Consider the following 20195-nt stretch of genomic DNA (forward strand, 5'->3'; position numbering starts at 1 on the left):
ATGTACCTGGTACACACTATCACAGGAATGTATGTGTTACTTTAGTCACAGTCGTAAATCTACTTAGAAGCGAAAACCTCCCATCCACCAGACACACATTCTTACTCACAAAATGGATACTGAAAACTTTTTACAAAATGGAAACTGAACATTGCTTTCAATCCTTCTCCAGCGACCCCCTCCCCCCCCCCCCAGTCCATTTCAGTAATATATCAACAGTATCTTCATTTCAACAATATTATTTCGTCAAAATCTACATCGCACACTGGACAAACGATGTCATAGTCAGAGGGACGTTTCAATGTAAATGTTATTATAGCAGAATCAAATTGCACAAAGTTTCGGTGGGAAATCCCCTTCGTCAGGTGCAGTCAGACCGACTATGATACCGTTTTTCCGGTGTGCGATGGAGATATCATGTTGAAATGGTTTATACCTGCGGTAGGTGAAGGGGTGCTGTACATACAAAATCTGTAACACACATACATTAACTTACTATAAGAATGTGTTACCCAGGGGGACAGCACCCCCCATTTTTTATGTAAATATTTTTGTGCAGCATCCCCCACACCCCTACTAAAAGCCCCCTTGGGTGAATGGATTCTCCCACAGCTCTAATAGTACTAGTACTGTACAGGACACAAAGCTAAGTGAGTACCCCTGCCCAAGACATATATAGACTGTGAGTACTTTGCTGGTGTTGTTAATCAACAATGTAGAGTTTTCCATATAGTATTCTCGAATGTTATAGAAACAGGTAGGTATGTGTAAAAAAAAACACACCTAATAATGCAATTATTTCAAAATCAAGGGAAATCTACAGTTATAAGTAAGTCTAATATTACCCGCCCCTTATCTGCATGTTACAGCAACAAGGAAAGCACAATATACAGTACATGTGCAATATTCCCCAAAATAATCACATTGCACTGTGGTTTTGAGTGTTTTTAATAACACCTAGGGTTGCCAGGTGGCTTCTCCAAAAATATTGGACTCAATGGTGAAAGGTGCGTCAGGTCACTATGTCCAGGGAGGAAAATACTGGACACATACATGTCCAGTATTACAGTACCTATCATTTTTTACTGGACAGGGTATCCAAATATAGGACAGTCCAGTTCAATACCGGACACATGGCAACCCTAATAACACCCCTCACCAGTCCCGCAGAGGAATTACATACCTCTCTCCCAGGCTCTGAAATAAAATCATTTCACGTAAAGATAATTCAGCCAATCTTGGGGGGAGAGGACGTTACTTGTAATATATAATTCATGGACTCGTCATCGCTGATCTGCGCACAGGGAAAGAAAAGGCCACAGTACAGTATGTAAGTGCTGCCTGAAATTAATTTTAAGAGCCCTGGGGGGAACAGTACAAAGCCACGTTTGGTGTTATTTGAGACTGCAGGACAAAATAAACACACATCTAATAATATGGACAGGTTAGATTGATAAGTGTACTTTTTATTTAAAGCAACAAAACGTGAAATTGTATATATATTTTTTTAAGAAATCAGTTCTGTAGTATTAGATAATACTTACTGCATGTTTTTAAATGATTGTTATTCAACTCTTACTGCCATTGTTAATTAGTTTTAAAGCATTCTTTGATTTCTATAGCAGTACATAGAAGGTTTTAGCCCATCTCCCAGATTTTGCAACACTTTCCTGTTTGTAATAATTTGCTGCCAATGTTCCCAGCAGTTTGAGCTGTAAAGCGTAACAATAGAGAATGTTACCTTACTAATATAAGGATACATTATAGTTGCTGAGTTACACTGACTGAAGCAGCCATTATGTTAGTCACCCCGAAATGATTTTTCCAGATTTAGAACAGGAGCACCAAATGATTGCCAACTTAGGTAAGGATGTAGAATGATATATTGTCACACGCTTTACATATACAAATATGAAAAGGAAAAAAAGGCGGTGAATGTAGTATTGCAGCTTACTGTAAACTCCAGTTACCAGATTGGTCTGCAACACATGTTGCTGACAAGTTTTGCGTTGGCGTCAGAACCGGCTTTATAATCACTAATTTATAATCACTCATTATTTCTCACCTTTCACATAAATTCAAAGCAATTGGCTCAAATCAACTAAACCTCCTTCAACTCTGAAATGACTGTTGAACTGTTATCCCGAGACAGCCCTTTGCTCAGCCAGTGTCAGCCTACTGATCCTAGCAGTATATGTGAAAACTTATTCTTTCTGCTTCTGCACGTCTCTAAAAAGGATTTCCTATGAAAAATCAGAAGTGTGTTTATTGCGAACTAGCAGAAATATACCCTCGGGAGATTTCTTTAAAACAGGAGTGCAGGAAAAATGTTTTGGGTGCGGTTGTTGTACATACCAAATCAGGGACATATACACATTAACATAATGTAAAAAATCTATAAATCCGTTCAAACAAGGTGAACCACCCGCCTCCCGCAACCCCTGTCTCTCCCCCCACTCAGAAAAGGCTCCGGCACTTCGCCGGAATCGCGGCTCTTCCGCCGCCGCCACCGCCGCTACGGGCGAGCTCCGGGTGACTGCCGCAACAGCACCCGGCTTCGGCACAGGCATAGATGGTGGGGCTCTGGTCTCTTCTGAGGATCGTCGACTCCTCCAAACAGTACCAAACACCCACCTCCCGCACACCCCGACCCTCCCCCCAAATCGAATCGGCTCCGGCATCATGCCGGAATCGCGGCTTTTCCTCCACCGCCGCCTGCATCCCGCGTCCTGGGAGCACCTCTACTGGCCGACCATATCAGGTCGGGCCAGGGGTACCACAGCACCTTGCTGTAGCAAGCCGACCGCTTGCCGAGCACCGCTGCTGATGGCCGGAAAAGATGTGCTCCGGCCGCCGCTCCGCTGTTCTCCGCTGGGATCAGATGGATGGCCACCGCTCTCCGCCGCTGTTGCCGATGCAGCCCGGCCAGGTTCTCCAGGGGACGTCCCGCGAAGGGTTGTTGCCCCGGCTGGGCGGGTGCCATCGGAGGATGCCGCTAAATGGGTCACATTTTCCGCAGCTCGTGAGCGCTGGTCCTGAGGGGCTTCTTCGCCCGACCACGCACGGTCCGGGCATCGGGCTTTGATGTGGCCCGCTTATTGGCAGTGATCGCACTGCTGCTCCTGCCGGAACTTCACCACCGCCGGTGGACTACCTCCCGCAAGAGGCTTCTGAGTCCAGAGCGGAGTTGCTTGAGCACCGTGCTCAGGGAGGGGGTAAGTGGATCGGGACATCGCCAGCTTCTGGAGCTCGTGCCGCTCCGCAGACATCAGTGATAGCTCTTCCATGGAAAATGGCCTGGCCAACCACAATGGCCGATACCTCTCCTGCTGCAAGACTCCCGTGGTCTCCGAGATCACCCGCTCCCTCCGCAAGTCTCTGCCGTCCCGGAGCTGGGTCCATTCCCTGCTCTCCGGGCGGTTTGATGGTTACAGCGGCTGCAGCTGTGAGTCGTAGCAGTCTGCCGGGTTTCGTGTTCACCGATCGCCGCCTCTCTCTCAGCTCTACTGGCTGCAGGTACCCGCTCGGACTTGAGACATTCCTCCGGTCTCTGTGCCCGGCTCCGGTCACACGGATGGCCGGCACTTGTGCTCTGGAGGCAATGCTTCTCACAAGTAGGGGAACAGTGATGTTGTGCCATATCTTGTGTTATATGTTGTACACCCGTGTGTTCCATATCTTTAGCCTTAGGAACTCGTAATTCACCCGAGTTCCAACTGTATTACAGAGTCCCGCAGTAAACTGTAATAGAGGTTCAATTCAATCCCGCCGCTGCCACCAGTTTATTATAAGCCTGTCACGGTAGCTTGTGATAGGTTATAATACACACCAAAATAACTGGGTTGAATTGAACATGACTTAGATATAATAAAGATAGTTTATTCCTTAGATAGGTGAACACACAAGATAATACAAATAACAGACAAGAAATAACACTTACTTAGGGGTTGGGGTGATGAAGTAATCAGGTACGGGATTGGCAATTCATACAGCAATCAGGCATCAAGTAGTTGGTAAAATCGAAGACATCACGAAAAGACACGAAGATACTGGGCATAGAGCTTACACTCGTTTATATGGAGTTTCACTCTTATACCCTGGCATTGAGTGCAAGTCATTGGAGGACAATTATCTGCACCCAATCCCTCCTTGCCACCTCACTTGAGAGGCACAATAATACCTGCCCACTGGGTGGACATTATTCTAATCAGGGGCTTATTTCCCTAGCCCCCCTCCCACAAGACTGGCGTCTGAAAGTCTGCTTGGGCCAGGAAACCCTTTGTCCCAAGGTGTGAAACACAACACTTATTATAAAGTACCCACGTCCTGCTTTCCTTTGTGCTAGCCTGCACAAGCAGGGTGGGGGAGCCTTTGATCAGGGGGTTTATTGTAGAACACTTGTCTCCCCCCCTGAGCATTAACATACCATATGGCCTCTGGTTTTACCGGCTTAGGAATAGCAGACCCACAGGATAATACATATCTTAATATCTACACATATTAAAATAATCCATTCGGCTGGACCGAGCGGGCTGAAACTTGCCAGACCCTCATGCCGGAGGGGACTCTCCATGGTGGCCAAGTTTCAGCTCGCTGCGACCCACCGGACCGGAGTTACACAAATGCAGTTTTAAAAGCACATTACAAAAGAGGCTTTTTTCTGCCATGCAAGTCAATGGCAGAAACCCAAACTTTGCAATTACCCTGACTCCGTTCTGTTGCCCCGAGAGGGTCGGTATTGGCCATGCAATCCTGCCGGAAATAGGACTACATGGAGGCCGAATCTCAGCCCTCTATGTTGAACAGAACCAGAGTTATACTAGACCCAAAATACAATACATTCTTTAATATTTACACATATTAAAATAATCAGTTCTGTGGGTCTGAGCGGGCTGAAATTTGCCAGGTCCTCATGCCGGAGGACCCTTGCCATAGTGGCCAAATATCAGCCTTCCACGACCCCCAGAACCGGAGATACAAAAAACAAGTTAAAATCCCCTATTAACTTTAATGCAGGATTCTCCGCTATAGCTAAAAAAAAATCTCTGCTTTTCACTCTCCCATTGAAATCAACGGGCTCCGCCGCTATAGGCTTTCAATGGAGCAACTCCGCCATTGAAGTCAATGGGAAAACCACAATTTTCACATTTGCCCATACTCCGTCTGGTTGATCGGAGAGGGCTGGAAATGGCCCTGCAGTCATGCCGGAACAGTGACTACCGGTGACCAAAGTCCCAGCCCTCTGGTACTCACAGAACCGGAGATATGGGCTTACACTTTTTACCCTTTCGGACTTAGCCGTTTTTAAGCCACGCGGCTTTTCTCCATTAGAATCAATATGGCCGGCGCCTCCATAGGAAATGCATGGGCCGGCGCCGCCATAGGATTCAATGGGACCTCCTCTCCCATTAGAGTCAATGGCTCGACCCTCGGGGCGAGCACGGCCCTTTACGGGGGTCCTTAATTCTCGGACCCGGTGGTGGTCGTGTGGGGGTTCCTAGGGTCTAGGGGCAATTTTTTTTTTATTCCTGGGTGCCCTAGAACCTAAGTTTCCCACACCAATTGTATTTGAACTTGAACTAGTGTGATCAAAAGCTCTTTTTCAGATATTGTATCCGCTTCTGCGGTCTGGATGGCTGCCAACCCGTTCCTGGAGGTCGGCGTCGAGGAATCTCCATTGAAATGAATGGCTCCATTGACTTACAATGGGGAACCACCGCTCCTCCTCTCGGGCACCACCTGCAGGTCTTCTGATGAAAATGGGTCCAAATCGCCAGTTTCCCCATAGGATCATATGGAGCTGCAACGGCGACCTATGGGGAGCTGCAAAATGGAGCCTGCAAAGGCGGGAAAATGGAACAAAGGGCTATAATCACTGAATTAATATTAACCCTTTCCCTCCCGCATAGATCCCAGTGTATGTGTTGGTGCAGACACTGGAATGGGAACAATACACATTTACGGGGGAATATACATTTGGGTGCTTAAGCAGGGTAAAAACACATTACTGGACCGCAGTCCAGTTAACCCCTTGCTTCCCAAATGAGAGCAGGGGGTGGCCAAATGGGGTGTAACCCCTTTAATACCGGGCCCAACCCCCTCTCCCATGACAAGATCAATGTGTTGTTAGAATGAAATTCTCATGGTTAATAAATGGTTAAATCCCAAAGGCACCGTGTAACGTTTAGACACCCAATTATCTACACAGCTGTCAAAATCCAACAACCAATTCACATTATTTTTTGGGGTGGAACAGAACGTCAAATCACCCAAAAATATACAATTCTATGTTTAGTTTTGTCTTTAATCATAAAATAAGAATTTAATCCTGCAGTGCTCTATCATCTTCATTACTTTAGGGCCCAGTGTTTCCCAACTCCAGTCCTCAGGGAACCCCAACTGGTCAGGTCTTAAGGATATCCCTGCTCCAGCACTGGTGGGTCTATCAGCGGCTCAGTCATTTTGAGCAGGGAAAGCCGTAAGACCTGATCTGTTGGGGTTCCCTGAGGACTGGAGTTGGGAAACACTGCAAGTTAGGGAGAGAATATGGCAGCCATTTTAAAAGTGGTCAGCATCCTAAAATGTGCAAGTAGCGTGGCATTAAAAGGAAACAGGAATTGTACCGAGCTGGGAAATGCTGGTTAAAAAAATCAACAAAACGTGGGATTTAAAAGGGAGTTATTTTAATAGAAACTTTATTATGAAAATATTTTTCACTAAACTCTTAAGAGCTTTATTAATATCAAATCAAGTGAATGTTAAGCAGTGCAGATAGGTAACTGTATCTGGCTGAATAAGAGTCAAATGGAACGACCCCCATTTATGAGGCCTAAAGTGAATGAGATTGACATCTAGCAAATTGCATTTTATAGGTTCAAGTACCGTCTTCAGCTGCTATAACCTTGGACAAGTTACTTTTTCATGCCCTCTCACTGTACCTATTTAGCAGGTACAGATAGTAATATGATTTAATATCTTCCGTCCTGCAATTAATGCTGGGGATGTCCCATTCAGAAGCATGGATCCCCCGCAGCGAGATCGCATCCGACACGGTCCCCAGAGCCGCAGACTTTTGCTTTTTCGTCAGCGACCCTGGGAACAGTAAGTCTTACTACATCTGGACACTACGTGTTTTTGTGTCCTGTAAGACCAGAGGTACCTATTAAACATTACAGTTTTTGCAAGTACTGTAGTATGCTGCAGCAGCATAGGTTAGGGCAGGGGTGCACAATCTTTTTTCCCTGTGCCCCCTGCCTGCTCTCCCGCCCTACTTAAGTTGTCTCCACAATGTCATTTGATGCCACGTCGCCCGAAGATAAGTTAAGGGAACTTACAGGGGTCTTGTGTGGTCCCCCAACATTTGATTTAAATGCTTTGGGGAAGAGCGTGGGTCCTCTGTAAGCACCGCGCACCCCCAGTTTGTGCTCCCCGGGGTTAGCGGATTTCCAATGAAATTGCTGTGAAGCACCAAGAAGCACAAGAAGAGAAGCTACCGTGGTGCCTATTTTAATGTGGAAAATGTTTGAGGGTCTGTATGTATCTAATTATATATATATGGCACGACAGGTTATACTGAAAGCTCTACGGCTGGGACTTGCGCCTTGAAAAGGTCATACAGGCGGGCCCCGGTAATGCGGTGGGTTCTGTTCTATGGCCCCGCCGCAAAGCGAAAATCGCTGGAAAGCGGAACCGGCGATTTTTGGCATCTGCGCATGCGCAGCCTGGCAATGTCTTCTTCTGCGCATGCGCAACCTCCATTCTGTGCAAGCACAACCACCGTTCTGCGCATGCGCGACCTCTGCACCCCCCATTTTGCGCATGTGCGACCTGGGCAGCCCCCGTTCTGCACATGTGCAGACATGGCAGCCCCCTTCCGGGTACCGATGTATGAGCAGAACGCAGTAAAGCGGGCCACCGAAAAACAGGGCCCTACTGTACAATGGAGCGCAATAAAACAATAAAATGCCTATAAAACTATTTACAGTGTAAGGACACATGTTTTAGGCCTGTGGGAGATTTCCTGTTGTATAAGTATTGCGCACAGCCCGAGTCTGTAGGATTGCTGCACACTGAGTAATGATACAATGTATCTCTAGGGGGCAGCCTGAGCTAGTACAACACGCGGAGGCTCGCGAGCCCTCCGTCAGCATTGGCGCGGCCTCATAGAATAGGACTACCCGTCGTGACGTCACACAGGCGCGCCCTGAAGGCAAGGGGGCCATGTTTGTTTTGGGCAACAGGGCCAATAACGTCCCTGACCTGATAAACATAACGTAAAAGTGAGAGGAATTACATAAACTGCAAAAAAATGAAACTGTGTCACAGAATATACACTTTTTCCCTAACAGTATTGAGCAAAATAACCTTGTATTTGTATTTATAATGAAACCGCGTGTTATATGATGAATGTTGATGATAGTATACACAAGGCTGCCGCTTTGTATTCGTTTCAACGTCATTGCTTATTGTTGTCGGTTGTTTTCAGGCGTCTTGCACCAGCGTGAAAAAGATGGTGTGCCCAAAACCACAATGGCGGCCGAGCGCTCCGGACTCCCTCCTCACACAAGGCCAGTTTAACGGCTGACACGGCATTGCGTCACTTCCGTGTTGTTGCTAGGCGACCAGAAACGCGGTCTGGGCAGCAGAGAGAAGGAAGGTCCGAGAAGAGATAAAGGAAGAGAGAGTATAACAACGTATGTATATGTGCGCTCTCACACATTAGTATGTATATGTACTCTCTCACACTCACTCTCATTAGTATGTATATGTGCTCTCACACATTAGTATGTATATGTGCGCTCTCACACATTAGTATGTATATGTACTCTCTCACACATTAGTATGTATATGTACTCTCACACTCACATTAGTATGTATATGTACTCTCTCACACTCACATTAGTATGTATATGTACTCTCACAGTATGTATGTATATGTACTCTCTCTCACACACACACACATTAGTTTGTGTGTGAATATCTATATTATATATTAATGTATGTATATACAGTGTATGTATGTATAAAATCATACCAAACAACTATATTTAGCTTCCAATTGACATGTCATAAGTAATAAGTACTCTGCCCTATAAATAATCAGTAAACAAAAATATTTCACCAAAAATCCAACGTCCAGGGAAAGAAATACTGCACTAGGAGATGCAAAAAAAAAAAAAAAAAAAATATATATATATATATATATATATATATATATATATATATATATAGATTTTACCAGATTGGAGTCCGGAAAAAACGAGACAGCACACAGTCCAGTAAGTCCAATAGAACTGTATTCAGTGTAACATGGCACCACCTCCAACGTTTCGATCAACTAAGCGTTACCTTCCTCAGGGACGTCCCTGTCTCGTTTTTTCCGGACTCCAATCTGGTAAAATTTATTTATTTACATGTGCATATTGGACAAGCATCAGCATTTTTTTCATTGTTTACAGTGTGCCAACTGAATGTGATTTTTTTCATATATATATATATATATATATATATACACATATATATATACAGGGTAACCAGGGAAATCCAGGTAACAAAGAGACAGCACACCGCAATATAATGAAGTAAATAAAGTGTATTAACAACACAGGGCAGCCAACGTTTCGGTCCTCAGAGTGGGACCTTCCTCAGGGCACTTTCCCTGGTAACCCTGTACATGTTTCTATATGGGACGAGCATCTGCCTTCATTTGAGAAACCGTGAGTGCAAACAATTTTTTCATTGACATATATATATATGTGTGTGTGTATATACAGTCATGTGAAAAAGAAAGTACACCCTCTTTGGATTCTATGGTTTTGCATATCAGGAATAGTGTTGGACCGGGTCCTCAATTATAAAAAAAATGGGTAACGGGTACCCGGCCAAAATTAAAGGTTCTACCCGGGTTACCCGGTTTGGCACTTACCTGCAGGGTAGCGGCGACATCTAGGACCAGCAGCAGTAGTCCTGTGGCGGTGGCAGCATTGGAGGCGTCTTCAGCCAGCGGGGGAGCTGCAGCAATCTCTTCCACAACACCGGAGCAGGTAAACAGTGTCTATGTGAGCCACCAGGTTAACCACGTGACCGGAGCAGGAGACGGAGCGTTCCTATTGGACAGACGCATTACCCGGCGCCGAGCCCACTTCTCAGTTGCCGGGTCCGGGTAATGTCCGGGTAACTGGAAATGTGCCGGGTACCGGGTAATTCCGGGTACTCGGTACACCACTAATCAGGACATAATAACAATCATCAGTTCCTTAGCAGGTCTTAAAATTAGGTAAATACAACCTCAGATGAACAACAACACATGACATATTACACTGTCATGATTTATTTAACAAAAATAAAACCAAAATGTAGAAGCCATGTGTGAAAAACTAAGTATATCTTATGATTCAATAGCTTGTAGAACCACCTTTAGCAGCAATAACTTGAAGTAATAGTTTTCTGTTTGACTTTATCAGTCTCTCACATCGTTGTGGAGGAATTTTGGCCCACTCTTCTTTGCAACGTTGCTTCAGTTCATTGAGGTTTGTGGGCATTTTTTATGTACAGCTCTCTTAAGGTCCAGCCACAGCATTTCAATCGGGTTGAGGTCTGGACTTTGACTGGGCCATTGCAACACCTTGATTCTTTTCTTTTTTCAGTCATTCTGTTTTAGATTTGCTGGTGTGCTTGGGATCATTGTCCTGTTGCATGACCCAATTTTGGCCAAGCTTTAGCTGTTGGACAGATGGCCTCATATTTGACTCTAGAATAATTTGGTATTCAAAGGAGTTCATGGTCGACTCAATGACTGCAAGGTTCCCAGGTCCTGTGGCTGCAAAACAAGCCCAAATCATCACCCCTCCACCACCGTGCTTGACAGTTGGTATGAGGTGTTAATGCTGATATGCTGTGTTTGGTTTTCGCGAAACATGGCGCTGTGCATTATGGCCAAACATCTCCACTTTGGTCTCGTCTGTCCAAAGGACATTGTTCCAGAAGTCTTGTGGTTTGTTCAGATGCAACTTTGCAAACCTAAGCCGTGCTGCCATGTTCTTTTTAGAGAGAAGAGGCTTTCTCCTGGCAACCCTTCCAAACAAACCATACTTGTTCAGTCTTTTTTTTCTAATTGTACTGTCATGAACTTTAACATTTAACATGCTAACTGAGGCCTGTAGAGTCTGAGATGTAACTTGGTTTTTTTTTTGCATTTTCTCTGAGCATTGCACGGTCGGACCTTGGGGTGAATTTGCTGGGACGTCCACTCCTGGGAAGATTTGCAACTGTCTTCAATGTTTTCCACTTATGAATAATCTTTCTCACTGTGCAATGATGGACTTTAAATTGTTTGGAAATTGCCTTATAACCCTTCCCAGATTGACGGGCAGCAACAATTGCTTCTCTAAGATAATTGCTGATGTCTTTCCTCCTTGGCATTGTGTTAACACACACCTGAATGCTCCAGACCAGCAAACTGCTAAAACTTTGGCTTTTATAGAGGTGGTCACACTTGCTTATGATCAATAAATCAAAGGCATTTGATTAGCAGCACCTGTCTGCTACTTAGCATCTTAATTCCTATGGGAGCAGTAAGGGTGTACTGTACTTAGTTTTTCACACACAGCTTCTCCATTTTGGCTTTATTTTTGTTAAATAAATCATGACACAGTGTAATATGTCATGTGTTGTTGTTGTTCATCTGAGGTTGTATTTACCTAATTTTAAGACCTAAGGAACTGATGATTGTGTGTGTGTGTGTGTGTGTGTGTGTGTGTGTGTGTGTGTGTGTGTGTGTGTGTGTGTGTGTGTGTGTGTGTGTGTGTGTGTGTGTGTGTGTGTGTGTGTGTGTGTGTGTGTGTGTGTGTGTGAACCATAATACTGAGTTAAGTTATGGTGAGTAAAAAAAGTGACAAAAACCCTCCACAGGAAAGCAAATATAGCTGTATGCTCATCTGCATGTCTTAGGCAGGTCTGCAACCCCGCCTTTCCCCATTATCACCCAGCATACAGCACTTCCACTGCAGCAAGGGATTCTGGGAAATGACATGCAAATGAGCACACAGTGTCACTTTTTGCCCCAATAACCATTTTTAACATGGTTCCCTATAGGCTTAAGCTTGCTGCATGGTCACAGCTTTGAGCACAGCCAGGGTTAAGGTGCATACCCAGAAAACCACCCACAGACAGCTGTTTTGACCTTGATGGGTCTCATCAGTGTGGGGTTGATTTTACTGGGAATGCAAGAGAGGCTATGGGATAGGCTAAACCATAATACTGAGTTAAGTTATGGTGAGTAAAAAAAGTGACAAAAACCCTCCACAGGAAAGCAAATATGCAAATATAGCTGTATGCTCATCTGCATGTCTTAGGCAGGTCTGCAACCCCGCCTTTCCCCATTATCACCCAGCATACAGCACTTCCACTGCAGCAAGGGATTCTGGGAAATGACATGCAAATGAGCACACAGTGTCACTTTTTGCCTCAATAACCATTTTAACATGGTTCCCTCACTTTTTTTACTCACTTTTTTTACTCACCATAACTTAACTCAGTATTATGGTTTAGCCTATCCCATAGCCTCTCTTGCATTCCCAGTAAAATCAACCCCACACTGATGAGACCCATCAAGGTTGAAACAGCTGTCTGTGGGTGGTTTTCTGGGTATGCACCTTAACCCTGGCTGTGCTCAAAGCTGTGACCATGCAGCAAGCTTAAGCCTATAGGGAACCATGTTAAAAATGGTTATTGAGGCAAAAAGTGACACTGTGTGCTCATTTGCATGTCATTTCCCAGAATCCCTTGCTGCAGTGGAAGTGCTGTATGCTGGGTGATAATGGGGAAAGGCGGGGTTGCAGACCTGCCTAAGACATGCAGATGAGCATACAGCTATATTTGCATATATATATATATATATATATATATATATATATATATATATATATATAAATACAACTGTATGCTCATCTGCATGTATATATATATATATTTTTCTCAATTTACACTGCTCCTTACAGGGACGTATATTCACTGTATGCTATTGATTCCACCAGTCTGGAACATGGGGATGGATTCTGAATACCTGAAGAGATGTCTAGGGAAATGTCTGTCTGAAGGACTGGCTGAGGTTGCAGAGAGAAGACCAATGGATCCCATAGAGTATCTAGCACTCTGGATTTATAAGTACCGGAGCAATTTAGATGAATATGAAAAGGTATGTTAAAAATCAGCGGCTACTTTGCATTAAAGGTATGAGAGCTGGTACTCTATTTTGAAAAACATGGTTTTTGTTGATATTTCCTAAAAAAAAAAATAGTCTGTACAATCACACTTTCCTTTCCATGATGTAATACTCTGGAAATATAGCCCTTGAATGCCATCTTCAGAGTCTGGGGTTAGGGAAAACGGATACCATTTCATATCAGAAATAATGATGGAATAATATCTAATAATTATCTAATTAAATGCTAAGTTCTAAGAAGAAGTTACAACAATAAATAAAACCGGATACTGAATAAAACAGGCGGCTCAGAGGCTGTTCGACAGCATCAGCTGTGCTGAAACGGGGATATCCTGAAAACCTGACCTGTTGGGGGGTGGGGGGGGGGGGTGACGACTGGCGTTGAGCACCCCTGGTAACTCGCTCCTTATGCTGGAGTCTTGAGGACTGGAGTGGAACACCCCTGGTCTAGATTAAAAAGGCCTATGAACTCTGACACGGTCGCAGCTTTTTTTTTCCGACATAAAAGGGGCAAACTTGTAACAGTTTCACACCTATTTGAGTGTCTAACTATGCTGAAATTGTTGTTTAATAAGTAATTCGGGGTTCATTTTGGATCAGTTGCATTACACCGTGCCTTTTTTTTTATAATGTGTCTGTGTTTCTTGGTTTTTGCAGAGGAGGCTGGAGAGGGAAGAGCTGGAGAGAGAGCGGGAGGAGGCCCGCCGTGAATTAGAGATTATCGCAAAACTAAAACAAGAAGAGCTTCTCATTCAGCAGAAAATGGAAGAGCAGCAGAGGGTAAGGGCCAATGCTCTCAATGTTCTAGTGTTACCAAAGGGTGGTTTGGAGTTCTGCAATGGGATATGCAGCCTTTCGCTTTGAAACTGATCTCCTAAAACAAATGTATTGTTGTTATCATTGCAATATGTTCCAAAAGTAACGGAACTACTTGTTTGTATATAATACCAACTATTCATTTGTTAATCAGATTTATACACCAGTCCGTGTTTTAATGAGAATTTCACCACTTTGTTCCATAAATATGGTTTTTGACCACAGGGCCTTGGTGTTATGTAGATCTCATAATGTACAAGTTTGTAGCAGCTAACTTTCTACAGAGCGAGTGAACTAAGGGCTAGATTACCTAAATGTCGCTATAGCTGCATTAAAATTTGAGGATGACAGCAATAGTCTTTGGAATTACCACCATATTAACTAAGAGTTATTTATTCATTAATGAGTTATGCAATTTGCATACATGAATAATGGTGTGTGTGTTATAATACATTTTTCTGTATGGTTACGTAGTAGAATTTTTTACAAATCCTCCACATTAGTAGTACAGTATCTTTAATCCTTATGATGGCTAAGGCTACCTGTGCATTGCAAAGCATTGCATTCAAGCACCAAAGGGGTTAACCTAAAATAATACTGCAAAAGACAAACAGCCTCAGTGCTACATCCAATATGAAGAATTATATAGTTAAATACTCTTAAATCTCTCTTTCTTTTCATAAGTGAGGGTCATTTAGTTTAATTATTTGGCCAACGCATTTTAAGCTTGCAAACCAAACCAAGGTATCCCCTCTCTTCCAAGCCCTAACACTGCTGCACCCACAAAAAGCTCTCATAACCTCTCTAAGGCTAAGGCCCCGCTCCCTCAGTCAGCGCGCCCGCACTGCAGACAGGCGGGGCGCTGACAGACACAGACCGCGGTATGCGGTCTGTAGGGAGCCCGGGCTGGAGTGGGAGGGAGGGGCGTGGTATAAGTGGAGGGGGCGTGGTTTAAGCGGAGGGACCTGCTACCCCTCCTCCCCCCCTCCACGGGCTCGGGCTCCCGGGCTGCAGGAGGGAGCTGCTGCAAGCTGCCCTACTCACACGCTGACACTCAGGCACACACACACTCAGGCACACACAGACACACACTCATGCACACACACACAGGCAGGCACTCAGGCACACACATACACACACACAGGCACTCAGACACACAGACAGACACTCACGCTGCTTTCCCTCCACACTCTCCTCCCCGCTCCCCGAAGCCTCCACTCCTCCCAAAGCCTCCCCTCCTCATTGGCTAACAGCCACACCACGTGACGCGTCGACGCTTGGGATTACAATTCTCTTGAATCCCCTAGCGGCTGACGCGTCACAGCGTGTAATGAGCTGTGCCATGAGGGGAGACTGGGACTGGCTCGGGAGGATTCCCCTGCTGGTGGGGAACACTCGTCCCAGGCCTAAGGAGAACTGTCTTGGTAGACTGGTAATTCACAGCCTTTTGTGGGAGCAGTCAGAGCCGCCAACAGAAATCATTGGGCCCAGGACAAACATATGTTGCAGTGCTCCCCCCCCCATGAGGGGGGGTGTATTATAATGAAGTCATGGAACTTGGGGGGGGGGGATTATAAGGAGGTAATGGACCTGGGAGGATTATACGGAGGTAATGGATTTTGGGGGGGCATTATAAAGAGGTAATGCACTGACGAGGGAGGATTATAAAAAATTAAATGGACCTGGGGGGGGGGGTTTATAAAGATATAATGGACCAGGGAGTGGGGGGATTATAAAGGGGTAATGGACCTGGGGGGTGGGGGGGATTATAAGGACATAATGGACATGGGGAGCAATAAGGAGGTAATGGGTCTGGGGTGGGGGGTATCAGGAGGTCCTTGGTGGTAGGGTATAAGGGGATTCTTTCGGGGAGGGTATAAGGAGGTCCTGGGGGCGGGGGGGAAGGGGGTACTAGGCCTGGGGCGGGAGTCATAAGGGAGTACTGGGCATGTAGGGGGTACTGGCCTGGGGAGGAGGTATAAAGGGGTACTAGGACTGTGAGGGCAGATGTAGGGGGTGCTGGGCCTAGGGATGAGGGTATAAGGGGCTACTGGGCCTTGGGTAAAAGGGGGTACTGAGCCTGGGGATGAGGTAAAAGGAGGTACTGGGCCTGGAGCATAGTGGGTTTACCTGGGGCCCTCGGCTGAGCCTGCAAGCCCGGTTGAGGCCCGCAGAATGAGAGCCCGGGCAATCCCTCCTTCCAGATGGGTCTCGACCAGCAAAGGGGAGTGCCCTGCACAGGGGGCCTGGGGAAGAGGAGAGCCCTCCTGAGGGGGCCTGGGGAGGCCCCTTATTGCCTGCAGGCAATAGTCGTGTCTCCAGCAGGGGGGGTGGGCCCCCTTGATTGACCGGCCCGGGACAGAAGTCCCGGCTGCCCCCCCCACCCCCCTGTCGTCAGCCCTGGGTGCTGTAGTGTTAGAACTTGCAAGACACGGGATACCTCGGTGTGGCTTGCAGGCTTAAAGTGCTTTGGCCAAAGAATTGAACTAAATGACTCACACTTCTGAAAAGATAAGCAGATAAGTATTTAACTATATATGTTTTCATATTGGATGTAGTACTGAGGCTTTTTGTATTACGTGAGGTCACAATCTGTCACACTCCTCTTTGACACAAATATATAATGTGGTGGGTTTGGGTTCTGAGCTTATAGGGGCTGAGTGTGTGTGTTTGAGGTACAATAACCCTACAAAAAACATAACATCCATATGTGCAAATGTGAACCACTTTGTAGCCAAAGAAGCCAGCTAGCCACTTGGTCTACCAAGGGATTAATATATTAGCCTTTACTGTGCCGGAGGTCTGGCAGCACCAGAGTATAACCGGGTCACATGACTGCCACCGCCGTCGGCTAATGGTTACAGAAGTGGATGGGGCTCCACTTACGTTTCAATCAGGCCGACCACTCCAGCCCAATCAGCTCCTGGAAAAGTAATATTTCACTGACGTACCTGGTTACTTCATTTAGGCGTCTGGTGTGCCAAGCCCCATTCCAGGTACATCATAGGGGAAGTGTAAAGGGTAATATGTTCTACATTTGTTGTTGTGTATTGTTATCACCTGTTCTAGATTGGCCAGTCTTACCTTGCCTATGTATATAGTGACCATTATTTAGATAGACAACACAAACCTGGGTTAGTCGCTATCGGCGTTTAGTGAATAAGAAGTGTTATATTAACTAGTCATTTAAATGTCCATTTGTATACACTGTGTTAAAAATAACTTTACCGGCTTTAGTGAATAGATTGATTAAATAAATAAAAATGGCTTTAAAACAGACAATGAAAATTTATTGACCTTCTAGTGACTCCGTGCCCAAGTCTCATGGGAATTGGGGATAATCGGGAATTCTTGTGATTGGATTCCAGAGACAGGTTATAGAGGAGCCTCCGCAGAAGACAATAGCGGAACTTACTGAGAAGTATGGGGCACCACATCTGGCGACTGTGGAGGAAACCGACGAGAGCCTGGCAGGGGCTGTGAGTATTCATCAGATAAGAAACCCTCAATCATCTAGACTGCGGAGAAAATGGTCAAAATACATTCGAAATCAAATGAGTGCGAATTTAATTCCATTATAAATAAATAAAGATTGACGTGTGGGATTTTAAAGAGGGCAATTTGCTTAGTCGTAAACAGTTCTCATATTTATTTTCTGATTTTAAGTTAATGTTTAACCGAGGGGTGCTCAACACAAGTCCTCTAGCCTCCCCAACAGGTCACGTTTTCAGGCTATCCCAGTGTCGGCACAGGTGGCTGTCTTTGACTGAGCCTCTGATTGAGCAACCTGTGCGGACGAAGGGACTAAGTCAGCCACCTGTGCTGACACAGGGTTATCCTGAACATCTGACCTCTTTGGGAAGCTTGAGGACTGGCATTGAGCACCCCTGGTTTACCCATTTATTAACAGACTGGTGTACAATGTGCTGCAGATGAGTAAAGCATGTTAATTGCAGGAGGTTTTTTTTATCAACAACATTAACTATACCTTGGTTATTTGGTTAATGCTATTCACTAGTGTTGTGCTTTAAAATAATATTTTGTTTGTGTTACCCAAAAAACTAAAACCCTTTACTTCCACATGTACTAAGGCTGGTAACCGGAAGTCTCTGGAGGTACCTTCGGGGGGTGAGGATACGGGACAGGTGGTTTCTGCCGAGGCAGCTGTGAAGGAAACAGAGGAAGATGTATGAAGATTTGCTCATTAGATGGGTGCAAATAAATGTCCCACCTTTCAAATAGTCCATGATCCGCTTCTTTTCTCAATTTATTAATAGACAATAGAAAACATCTTTTACAGCATAATTGCAGTCAGTTACATCATTCAGGCATATAGAATTTAGTTAGAGTGGATAATATTTAGCTTGGTTGTTCTTAGCTTGGGTGTTAAATGATTCTGATTCTATAAATCCAAATGCAATCTTTATACATTTTTCCTCAAGCAGTCTAAACATAGCAATCACCTTTTTTTCCTCAGTATCAGCTCAAAATGTTCTTAGTCAATCATCAACGTTTAAAGCAATGTTCCTTCATTTAGACATATGTACTGATTTAGAAGACCCTTCTTTGTTCTGTCACTAAGTAACTATAGTTAATCCTATGTTCCTTATCTTTTAATAACCATCTATATTGTATTGTCTTTCTAAGTATTTAACCTTGATTCCAAACTCTTAATCATATACTATTCAACTCAGCAGACATTAAACATACCAAGTTTCTTAAATCGCATAATGCATGTCTACATCTGCCTGTCTTTAGACTGACTTAACTTCTTATCTTTGCAGGGGTATCTTATCATTTTCCAATATAATTTCTAACTTAATTCTAAATTACTTATTTTAACTAGTTATATGCTGAATATTTGTGTATATAGAGAATATAGCATAATTCATATTTAGGCTTGAATTGTCCTGTCTTCAATCTACAGAAGAACGGAGAGAACATAGCGGGATCCAGCTCTGATGCAGCCGTTGGAGGGGAGGAAAGGTCAGAAGAGATTGCAGCTTCTGAAAAGGACCGGGCAGTTGTAGAGGATACTGAGGTATCCCCTGATACAGCGGATGGTGGAAATACAGTCGTAGCAGACGAGGAAGCACAGGCAGAAAATGAAGCTGATATAGTAGAAGCCCTTTAACTTCGGACAGACTTGCAAGATAAAGAAACAAGGTTCTAAGATGTGTGGAAACTGCGACAAACTAAATACGTCTCCTTCCTTTCTCTACAGCAGTGGTTTCCAACTTCCTTTTTTTTTTTTTAAGGGACCTTATAGTTATAATGTGAAATTCTGGGCAACCCCAACCATCTCTAATAGCGCATCTGAGATCAGACGCATTGTAAAGTGTTCCGTATTTGGTGCAATTTCCAAATTACCTGAACATTTCAGGGAACTGGTTAGGGGTGTATGGAGAACCCCCTGTTGAAAAACACTGCTCTATGTGATTGTGGGAGCATCTAATCTGCTAGTAGAGAATATCTGCTTTTGTTACATATTAAGTTTTGGCTCTTATTAAGAAGTGATGGTATTTATGTACATCCACTTGGCATTTTTATTATGAAATAATAAATTATGCATTGTTTGATAGTGACAAGATACAAGTTTGACATCTTGCTGTTGAGTCTTCAATGGGAGGGGACTGGGAGTGAAAGGATAAGCACGGACATATAATCCCAATGTTACCACCACAATGCTGCCATCTCTGGCAACAAAGAAGTTGAATATTACGGCACATGCAGTTCATTGTGTGATGTAATTAAACCTCAGGGGCCATGCAGCTGCATTAATGCTAGAATAATTTCTTGTAGCCTGCAATCCTCCAACACCTGTAGCTAAATCCTCTAGAGGGAACCCAGGCATTATGAACTGTGAAGCACAATAATCCATACCGAAAGCTGTGCAAAGCCAGTTCAGTTAATATTTGAACGCCACAATACTAGAAATGCCATAAACCATGTTATGGTATTGTGACAGCAAGAAGGTTAACATCAAACTTTACTGCTTTATTAAACACCTTTTAACAGAATACATTGCTCAGCCAATGAAAAGGATGTTTGATTTTAACCTTTGAAGTTAAATTAAGTTTGATTTATATAATTTTTGCTGTACAAAGTATGGTACATAGCATTGTAGAGTTGAAACATTAACTGAACATGCATTGCT

General features: G+C 44.4%; 1 protein-coding gene across 8 annotated transcripts; it reads left to right on the forward strand.

Moving 5' to 3' along the window:
- Positions 1-8527: 8527 nt before the first annotated feature.
- On the forward strand, positions 8528-19639 carry LOC142501094 (DPY30 domain-containing protein 1-like). Of its 8 annotated transcripts, none has more exons than XM_075610438.1 (7): positions 8528-8693; positions 9608-9716; positions 13035-13195; positions 13880-14002; positions 17407-17517; positions 18130-18225; positions 18966-19639. In XM_075610438.1, the coding sequence occupies exons 2-7, from the start codon at positions 9674-9676 to the stop codon at positions 19170-19172; spliced, it is 741 nt and encodes a 246-aa protein (XP_075466553.1). In that variant the 5' UTR covers positions 8528-8693; positions 9608-9673; the 3' UTR covers positions 19173-19639. The 8 variants fall into 8 exon arrangements, with proteins under 8 accessions (XP_075466553.1, XP_075466560.1, XP_075466559.1 ...); XM_075610437.1 differs by having other exon boundaries at positions 8535-8693; positions 12999-13195; XM_075610443.1 differs by lacking the exon at positions 9608-9716 and adding an exon at positions 9932-10043 and having other exon boundaries at positions 8535-8693.
- The last annotated feature ends 556 nt before the right edge of the window (positions 19640-20195 follow it).

This window comes from Ascaphus truei, chromosome 8 (genome assembly GCF_040206685.1).
Source record: "Ascaphus truei isolate aAscTru1 chromosome 8, aAscTru1.hap1, whole genome shotgun sequence".
Taxonomy (NCBI): domain Eukaryota; kingdom Metazoa; phylum Chordata; class Amphibia; order Anura; family Ascaphidae; genus Ascaphus; species Ascaphus truei.

Coding starts and splice junctions, on each gene's coding strand:
- LOC142501094 (XM_075610437.1), top strand. CDS start 9,674: ATGTTTCTATATGGGACGAGCATCTGCCTTCATTTGAGAAACC. Junction 13,196..13,879: donor ATTTAGATGAATATGAAAAG/GTATGTTAAAAA, acceptor TGGTTTTTGCAG/AGGAGGCTGGAGAGGGAAGA. Junction 14,003..17,406: donor AAATGGAAGAGCAGCAGAGG/GTAAGGGCCAAT, acceptor ATTGGATTCCAG/AGACAGGTTATAGAGGAGCC.